The following is a 10155-nucleotide window of genomic DNA, read 5'->3' as shown; positions in this document are numbered from 1 at the left end:
CAGCAAAGAAATGGACAAAACTAGGCGCCTCTTTAAGGCGAGCACATCCACTGTGCAGCATATCCCAACTGTTAGAAAGCAGGATCAGGCTGTTCAAATCCCAAAGTCACACAATAACACAAACTAACTAGTCTATATTCTTGACGTCCAACTTCTGGGATTGCTGCCGTGCAGTTACCTTCCACTTCCTAAAGGTAAAGGTAAAGATAAATCCAGCGAGCTAGCTAGACTACCTATCCAATCTGAGTTGCCTGTTGCACAACTATTTTTCGTGGCTCTGTGCAGAGTTTAGAGCCGCCCAAGACGATTCTGATTGGTTTAAATATATGGGTTAGAGTTTGAATTTGTAAAAGTTTAAAAACCCAAAGCCACAAATCTGGGCTGGGGTTATTCAGTCAGTTTGTGATTCTATGAGTGTGTGCATGGTTTTCTGAGGTTTCCATAACAGCATGAAGGTGATTGGCAGGTTCTAATGATGTCACAGAAGGACAAAAGCAAATGCTAAAGATTTAAGACATGTTCCGTGTCCTATCCAATCCTGATAACCTCTCCCCATCATCTGCTTTTGTAAGTCTTGTCTTTGCCCATTCTTTCCAATAATTTATTCTGTCTTCCCTTTCTTTCATCCTTTGATCCTATCTCTTCCTGCTCATTGTCACTTACATTTTTTTAACCACGGCTTTGTGTCCTCACCCTATCATCGTGATCTTCTATCTTCATGTGTTCTGCGATGTATCTCACTCCATCCACTGCCTCCTCCACATCTGCATCCCACTGAACAGGCAAAGACCTCCGGAGGTCTGAAAACCCACCACCTCCATCCGGGGTGTCGTCATCCTTCCAGCAGAACTTGTGTGCAAAGTCCTCATTCACGTAGATAGAGTCGGCATCTGTTTGGATCCCACCGAGTCTGATGTTGGAGTACTGCTTCTTCTCTGTGCCGCTCTGGGAACTGTTTTTCCCGACGATGCTTCGGTTGGCGTACTTCCTGCGGAGTTTATCACGAACGTTGAAAGAGCCTGGACGCCGCATGAAGAGGAAGGTGGGGAGGCGGACTAAGAAGAAGTGTTTGACCCAGTCGGGCATGTGGTGGGTGGATGGGGAGCGGTGGTGCACATTGAGGTTACAGACGGAGGTCACAATGGAGAAAGTGACCAGCACCATGGTGAACATCAAGTATTTACCTTAGAGAAAGAAAAGACAAGATGCCATCAAGAACAGAGCCATATTTGTAATTTGTTTCTAGGTAATCAATAAGGAGTCTAAAATACAGTAATGTACAACAGGGACAAATTAGTCTCTAATAAAGGCAGCGCTCACATGTTTCTGGACATACATATCCACATCACTTAGTCCATTAGTCCACTAAGTTCACAGAATCATGTTGCAATCACCTATTTGCTGCTCTGCAGTTCAAATTTTAACAGAAATACTATTTTTATGTACTGAGCAATTCCAAAGGCCCATATGTGAAGTTGCATGCAAAAAACCTTGGTGTCCTATTTGAAAAACAAATCAATTCTGTTGTTAAAATAGTTACTATCAGTTAAAAACCATTTCCAAACTCAAGCCAATTCAGTACTTCCATGATCTGGACAAAAGTAAGTGAGCACACCACCCCAGCGCTAGTCTCTCTTCATTGGCTCCCTGTTCACTTTAGAATCTAATTTAAGACCCTGCTGATCTCCTTCAAGGCTTTAAATGGTCAGGCCCCGTCTTATATCACAGATTTATCGGCACTCAGCCCCTGGGTCTTGTAGATCTGACAACAAATCTCCCCTGTATGTCCCACGATCACAACTAAAACCACAAGGTGACAGAGCCTTAGCAGCGGCTGCGCCACAGCTCTGAACCAAGCTAGATATCAGATGTGCTCCCTCAGTTTCTGTCTTCATTCCAGGCTAAAGACACATTTTTATTCATTGGCCTTTTAGCCCACTAATCCCTCAATGTGCTATCATGTCTATAACTGGTATGTTTTCTTTCTGCTTTTTTATTTTTACACTTTAATGTTTTATTATACTATTATATGTTTTGTACATAACTTTGGTTGGCATAAGCTATCTCTAATTGGGCTTCAAAATAAATAAATAAACTTGACTTACTTTGCTTTTTTTTTGCTATTAATTTCTCATTAAGTTAAGTGCACATGTTATCGTATTAAAAGCCTCCCAGGAAAGCAAGGGATTATACCCCTTGAAGCTTTTTAATGGGAGTTTGCACAATATAGCAAATTAAATAAATAAAAAAAGGAACCCAATGGTAAAATTGGGTACAGAACTGTGGATAATGACCCTGAACGCTATTTGAAAACTTGAGGTATCGTGGTTTATAACCAACAATGTGACTGACCTATGAGAGGCACTGCGAGAGAGGTGGGTGGCACTATCTTTGATATCAGCAGCAGGAACACAGTGAGCGCCAGCAGCACTGAGATGCACAGCGTCATCTTCTCCCTGCAGTCTGACGGCAGGTAGAAAACAAGGATAGCCAGCGACGTGATCAGCACACACGGGATGATCAGATTAATGGTGTAAAACAGGGGTTTCCTCTTGATCACAAAATCATAGGTGATGTCCAGGTAGGTGATGTCATTGGGGTCCTCGTTTTTGCGCGCCGGGAGCGAGACGATGTCCCACTCTCCGCTCGGCGTGAAGTCGTCGCGGCTGGCGAAGTCGCTGGTGAGGATCAGATCCACTTCTGTGTGGTCGTAGGTCCAGGAGCGGAACTTCAGAGTGCAGTTCTGCTGGTCGAAGGGGAAGTTCTGCACCTCGATGGCGCACGCCGACTTGTAGATGGCCGGTGGAAGCCAGAAGATGTCTCCTGTGTTGGAGACCACAGCGTTGCAGTAGAAGGAAACCTCGTACACGCCGTCAGCACTGGAATAGGTTGTGGGTGAAGAAGACATGTTTGAAGATTGAGGCAGCACTGTAGGCCTTTTTTTCCTCTTTATTGCAATGAAAAAATATAAGACAAACCTAAACTTTCCTTGATGCTTGTCTGAAGTGATACTACTACTACTAATAATAATAATAAATAATAAAAGCAAACATTGATTAAGCTGTTACTAACCGGAAGAGAGAATGCAGAAAACGATAATTACAAAATCCCCATAGAAAGAAAGCCGGCTTATTTTAGCTGCAGATTTTCTGCTTCAAATGGCAATAATGGTGGACACTATCTTAATACTGTAGGAAAATATACTGTACCTCTACCAAACTGTAATCCAACGATGTTATTAAAGCGTTTTCTTTCATTATACTGACTTAAAAACAGCATAATAGAAGCAGATCCTCTAAATCAAATCCAGGCAAACTGGTCTTCTTTTTGGTAGAATGACATGCACATACTTGTTGTAGAGCACTATATCAGGAAGCCAGATGTGTTTGGATGGTATTCGTAGTTTCTTGATGCCTTCATACTTCTCTGGGTCCCATCTCAGTCTGTAGTCATTCCACTCCTGCAGAGAGAGCATTTATAAACTGACAAACACACATACTGTGTATTGAACACCGTATGTGCACTGGGCAGATAAAAAGATTGTATTGTACCTGAAACAGCCACACATTGGTCGTCATTATCTGTTCTCTCTCATTCTGTAGGAAAACAACAACAAGCTTGTAAAACAATGGGCATCATGCCCATAAGATTTTACTTTACAATATACTGTAAATGGTGGAATTATTACAATGCTGTCCACAGGCAGGGCTTTTGGCGTGCCACATTAAAAGTCTTTAGCCAAAATGTCACAGCACACCTTTAGAGAGTGGATGTAACATAACCAGAATTAACATCGCTTCCAACACCTTCACAAATGTCCCAAAGTCAGACACAATACAGAGCTGAGTTGTGTTTTACTGTGCAGGAGTTTTAGAGTGCAGAGCGTCCACCCAGAGTAAATATGTGGGGTCATAAGTTAGAGAATATAACACATTATAAATTTTAATGATAGAAAATAAGTATAATTGAGGCATCGGAGCGGGATATGGCTATGACAGGAAGCTGAAGCACTGCATCATTGAAATCAATAGGGGGGCCATTGCTGAAGTGACTGCACTATAGGATTTACTTTCTTTACACAAGAAATGTCCAACATGATCCATCCGTGAACTTTCTAAGTTGCTTATCCCATTCAGGATCGCAGCAGGGCTGCAGCCATCCCAGAATGCACTGGGTGTGAGGTGATGTGCATCGGTCACACGGCTTACTTAAAGAGACAGACAAACAGAGTCAGACTCATTCACACCTACAGGCAATCTGAAGGTACCAGTCCACCTAACCTGCATTACCACAACATTATTTTATAACACATATAATACTGCAATTTGTATTCAATGCTGTTGTTATACTTATGTAGCTATATTGTTTGAGTTTCATTTAAGGGAGTCTGTACTGAAGCAGTAATAAAGCACGATGTACGTATGTGTTAATGTTATTAGTAACACCTGGTTGTTTTCCTATATGAAGAAGGCCTAGCGAGTGGAGGAATGGTTGGATTCACATGATGTGACCTGACTCTTTGAACTAAAAACAACTCCAATGGTCAGGATGTCCCACCCCGACGGAGATGTCAATCAAGAGAAGAGAAGAGCACTACTCAGGCTACATAAGTGTGCCTGCAAAACAAGCCATACCAGTGATATGTCTGTAGACCATGACCATGACAGCACATTTAAAACACAAGGTACAACATGCCACTAATATGCTGTTTGTCATGAGCCATGATTCAATTCAGTTCAATTCAATTTTATTTCTAGTATCCATTCATAACAAGAGTTATGTCAAGACACTTTACAGATAGAGTGGGTCCAGACCACATCTTGATGTGAAAGAATTGCAAGAAGCTTTGAAAGATCCATGTTGCCAGGTCAGATTCATGAAAAAACATCACAGCTGTCGAACAGAAGCCTTGTATCTCCAACTATAACACTGTCTTAATAGTTTTCTTCATGAATCAATGCTATAGGTGTACCTTTAAGTCTGTCTGCTGGTTTTACAAATATTAATCCCTCATGTTGTCCTGTAACATGATTGATTCCACACAACGCTCTTTGGCAAGTACAAATATCTACTTTCATTAATTTGGGGGTGTCTAATTCAATTTTATAGCATTTGAAAAACAAATTGAAGTGGTTTTGAAATGGTATTGAGTAAAAGTTGACATATTCCAGTCTGTGATTATCATCAACATCCATTCCTCTAATTTTAGTTGAAATAATTCCTAATTTCTGCTTTTATAACTCAAACATTAGGTATAATTTCCTATAAATGAGGTTTATTGACCATAAATTCCAAAAACAACTGTACAATTAAAGTTGACAAGTTAAGTGTGTGTGTGTGTGTGTGTGTGTGTTTGCAGAACACTGAAAAAAGCTTCAAAAGTGTTGAAAAAGGGACAAAACCGTAATAAAGAGTTAAAAACATCAATAAAAAGCATCAATAAAAGTGTTTATTTTCAATTTGGACGGGAAGACAACACAAGGTTTGAACAGCGAGGAGGTGACATCAGCTGACTTTGGCGAAGGTAAATAGCTCAATGTAATGTCTTCACGTTTGCCGTTTTTCATTTCCTAAAATGCAAGGACGTGCAAGGTTTTCAAGGTTTACATCTAACAACGACAATATGAAAAGGGGTTTTGTTAATATGCTTAAACACATTTTGTCACAATCAGTATATCAGCGTAATTAGATAGTTAAAGTAGGAATCACGAGCATTTCAGCCCCAAAGCTTTTCTGATCATCTGTATTTGTGCGTGTGTTTTTCTATAGAAGCATACTCACTACACTGATGAGCTGCGACAGAGACACCTGTATGGAGATGGTGACCTGTTGGCTCTTATTGACAGCTGGTCGGATCAGTTTGTTGTAGCGCTCTGGACCCAACAGGTAGTTCACAAGCCGCTCCTCTGCATTCTCTGCCCTGCTGCCTACAGACCATTCAGAACACAGAGAGTGGCAAAACATTTTATTTTTAAAGTGCTATACATTTAAAATTGCACAAGTACACTTACGTGTCCCTTTACATGCTCTGCTTGAAATATACAAAGCATTTGTCTATGGGTGGTCTAACACTGAATACAAAAATGTGACCACATATGAGCCTGTGTGTGTGTGTGTGTGTGTGTGTGTGTGTGTGTGTGTGTGTGTGCCTGTGTATTGGAGTACCATGCGTGATACCCTCTCTTTAGCAGTATGTTTTCAAGCCAGCGTCATCATGAATGATGAACAATAAACAAGTTGGCTGTAAATTAAGTAAATTTACCAAAGGGCATAAAGGCAATGTGAGTGTGTGTGTGTGTGTGTGTGTGTGTGTATGGACATGTGTCTTGCACTTTACTGCAGGGTTTTAGAGCAAAAGAACAAACAAAACTCCAGCCATGCATCCATCCCTGAAGCTTTGTGTTTCCTCAGCCCTAAATTATTGGTTACATAAAAGTGATCATATAAATAAGTCAGAAGCGGAATGCTTTTGACCCCACTCTCCTGACTTCCACAGCCGTTGTGTCGACGTTGTCAAACAAACTGACAACAGCACAGAGAGCATTTAATATCTGGAACGCTTCGCCCCACTCAGAGGCCCATGACTTGTCTGTTTTTGTAAGATGACGTGCTGGGAAGGCTGACTGAGCATGCATGTTCTTCAGTGACCTGCTGTTTCAAGTTTTCAAGTCACTGTGAACACCGATGTGTTTAGCTATTTGGAAGCAAGAGAGGCTGGGGAATCTACACGAAGTTAAGAAAAGAACTTCAGATCCAGTTTATTGTAACTTCATATTGGATTAATGACATGCTTTAAAGTAAAACCCTGAGTAGTCTGTTTGTGCAATAGAGATGATTAAGTTAAACTGACTGTTAAGCAAATAGCCCTTAATCACATACAGATTGTATCTGAGTGGTCTCAATTCAACAGAAAGGCCTGTATAACCCGTATTAACATGTCGTAACGCTTTAGGTTACAACAAAGGCGGAAGTAGGTGGCATGGGATCGGTCCATTTTGTGCAGTAAAAGAGTCAATTTACTTACTTTGATGATTTTACGGAAATGTGTACAAAGCCTGATGAAGAAAACCTGGGTTAACCATGAAAAGACGTGCTTTTTCATGGTACCCATCATGTCTTTGTGAAACCCTGGCTCTGTCGAACCTGCTTGGTGGTACATCCCTCAGGTGTAGTCTTTAGACCTTTATGGAAAACAAGCACTCACAACAACATGGTGGAAGACACCGCAAAGTGCTATGTGCCTTCTCGGTGTATTACATCCTTTAAATAATTCAGACCTAGATTTCAGGGTACCTTTGCTTTGATGGATGTTACAGATTAATGCTTGTCTATGTTTCCCGTTATACCCGATCGTTGTATGAGTCCAGTTGTTTTTGGAGAGCAGATATGAACATTGATGGCTTTGATTTTTTTATTTTCGGTCCCGTTAATTTTTCTTTAGTGAAGCGGCCTGCAAGCTAAGACAAGCCAACACTCTATTTAACATAATATAAGTAACTTTCTGCCGCTAGGGGTCTCTCAATCAAAACAATGGATGGTAAGCACGGACTTTTGATGGCATTGTGAAGGTCAGGTTAAGCTTTTCTGTCAGGACACTGGTGGAGACATTGAAGTGTTCTTCCTTAAAGACAGGAGACAGAGCTCTCCGGCGGTAGGTATAAAATAGCATTCTGTAAATTATTCAAAGTGCCCATCTGCTTTTACTTAGGACTATTTTAAAAGCACGAACACTACACATCATTTTTTTAAACCCTGTCTCTGAGGCAAAGCTTTACTGTTATTTAAAGACATACCACATCCTTCCCTTTCGAGACACACAGGGGTCTTCTGACTTTGTGTCTTTTTCTAAATAAAGTCATAAGACTGATCATAAAGCTCTACACTCACAATGTCAATCAGATGTTACAGAACCCGATTAGGTAATGTTAATAACAATGTTATTTCAAGGCAACATGAACTAAACACATTCAGAGAACAGCTACATAAGCTAGACTCAGGGCCGTAGCTATTAAGAACACTGCGGTCGTGTCCTTTATATTCTAGCCTGAGCACTCGTGTGCACTCTACAAATACACCCAAACTACCTATAGCAATTGATGTTGTTATTTTCAAATTGGGCAGTTACTGTTGAGAAACCATGTAGAAAATGTGATTGCAATAAAAGAAAGGGATCTGGTGGTTTACCACCACATTGGCCTTCCTGTCGTGTAAAGAAGGGTTTGAACAGTAACTAAGGGAGATGTGATACCATATGACACAACTTTACTGTCAGACAAATTCTTTTTGCATCCCTGGGTAGCTCATATAAAAAGAGGACATAGATGTACAGTACATACAAACATACATAAAATGATTTAGGCCAAAGGTCATACATGTCATACATAAATAAAAAATGACACTGGATTCAATGTTGCTGGTTTAGCTATAGTAAAGATTGATGTATGAAAGAGTTTATACATTTGTTAGAAATGGTAACATAAAAAACTAAATGTAAAAAAGAAGACAATGTTTTGGCCTTTTTCATACAAACTATATTCAGAGACTGACCAGATTGTGTTGAGATCTGTTCAGATTATCTTTCTGCTTGTTAGAGAATATAAAGGAATAGTACAATGAGGCTGCTGTTTACTTTGAGTAATTTAAGTACATACAAATCCGATGGCTGATGTATAGAGACGTGGCATGCCAAAAAAAAAGCAGCAGTTGGTTCAGTCTTTTTTCCTCAAGGATTTCTCACAGTAAGATTTACTAAACCCTGACAGCAAAGGAGCGTTTGGGATTTAGCTCAGCATTTGATTAAAAAGGTCAATATCAAATTAGTGCAGCCCGTAATGTGACCTGTCCACGATTATCTACCAGACCTGCATCCATTTCTTTTTGTGGTAAGATTTCTCTCTTCTGCAGTTCATTCAGACCTAATTAACCTAACGTTTTCTGTGTGTGTGTGTGTGTGTGTGTGTGTGTGTGTGTGTGCGTGTGTGTGTGTGTGTGTGTGTGTGTGTGTGAAAGAGAGAAGGAATGACTATTAGTTTTTGTCTTCATGTTTTTCAGTGATTATTGCAAACAAATAGTCAAACTACAATATCCATAGAAACACACATCCATACTTGGGTCATTTTGTGAATATGAAAGAACTCACTTGTGACAGAGAAAATGACGAGCAGGAGAACAGTGTTGATAGTCATCTCCTTTCTGCTTCCCTGGACACACTTGCTACTTCTTGTCTTTCTTGTCCTCCAAAAAAAAAAAAGAAGAAGAAGTCCTTGAATGTAAACAGCGTAAAATACACAGTGTTTAAATATTTCTCCGTGATGCAGCAAGTCTTCCTTCTCTTCAACTCCCTTCTCTTCTCTGCGCTGGTTGACACACACACAAACACACACACACACACGCAAACACACACACACACACAGCTGCCCCGGTTGATCGTCTTTTCCGGAATTTCCAGCTGCGCAAAAATATCTAAATATTAAAGAAGAAACTTCTCTGATATAAGAAACAGGTCATTGGTAGAACATGTTGATTTGCCACAGACAACATCGTTGGTCTGGTGTTCTATAGCCGAGAACTGTTAGAGGAGCTGGGCTGCCCATTGCGCGCCGCCGCCTCGGCACGAACCGGCCACGGGGACATGTAGTCCACTCGCGATCCAAATCGCACAGTCCAAATGAGTGGGGTTGTTGTGGTCCAGATGAAAATCTTCTTTTAAGTTCTTCTTTTTCTTCTTCTGTGGACAGAAGCACCAGCAGTGCCCACCCGCGTCGCGCTCCTCTGATGGAGCGCAGGCGAGTTGTAGTGCGTTGAGAAATCGGCGCGGAGAGTGCCCTAGGGCAGACAAGACGCCTGTGTTACCTCTGCGTAACTTCGGTTAAAGTCCAAAAAGAGCACAGGGAGGATTTCCCATGAACGTCCGTTTTTTTTCCTCAGGAGGATAAGCGAAAGGTGTGGGGGGGGGCGTAAAGCGAGTGCGGGAAAAGACTCCCACAGCTGCTCAGTGTGTCCGGATGGCCTCTGTTCCGCTAGTGGTGCTGGGATAGCCTCTAGGCTACTTGGCACTAAGGGAATCCAGACTTGAACAAAATCCACACGAGACCACAGCGCACGAGCGTAACCGGAAATGTGTGCAGTACACCCATCTAGATCCATAGAAGGATG

The 10155-nt window shown here is 41.2% G+C and overlaps 1 protein-coding gene across 1 annotated transcript in view; it reads right to left on the bottom strand.

Annotated features, from left to right (window-relative positions):
• The window catches only part of LOC117959962 (neuronal acetylcholine receptor subunit beta-2-like), a 12163-nt gene extending 2306 nt beyond the window's left edge, over positions 1 to 9857 (bottom strand). Inside the window, exons 1-6 of the mRNA XM_034897354.1 lie at positions 9140 to 9857; positions 5782 to 5927; positions 3552 to 3596; positions 3351 to 3460; positions 2353 to 2879; positions 694 to 1184 (exon numbers count right to left, since the gene is read on the bottom strand). Coding sequence (XP_034753245.1) covers positions 694 to 1184; positions 2353 to 2879; positions 3351 to 3460; positions 3552 to 3596; positions 5782 to 5927; positions 9140 to 9185 — 1365 coding nt within the window. The 5' untranslated portion in view covers positions 9186 to 9857. The remainder of the gene's footprint in view (positions 1 to 693; positions 1185 to 2352; positions 2880 to 3350; positions 3461 to 3551; positions 3597 to 5781; positions 5928 to 9139) is intronic.
• Between the last annotated feature and the right edge of the window lie 298 nt (positions 9858 to 10155).

The sequence above is a fragment of the Etheostoma cragini genome, chromosome 2, assembly GCF_013103735.1.
Source record: "Etheostoma cragini isolate CJK2018 chromosome 2, CSU_Ecrag_1.0, whole genome shotgun sequence".
Taxonomy (NCBI): domain Eukaryota; kingdom Metazoa; phylum Chordata; class Actinopteri; order Perciformes; family Percidae; genus Etheostoma; species Etheostoma cragini.
This window is presented reverse-complemented; position numbering and strand designations above follow the sequence as displayed.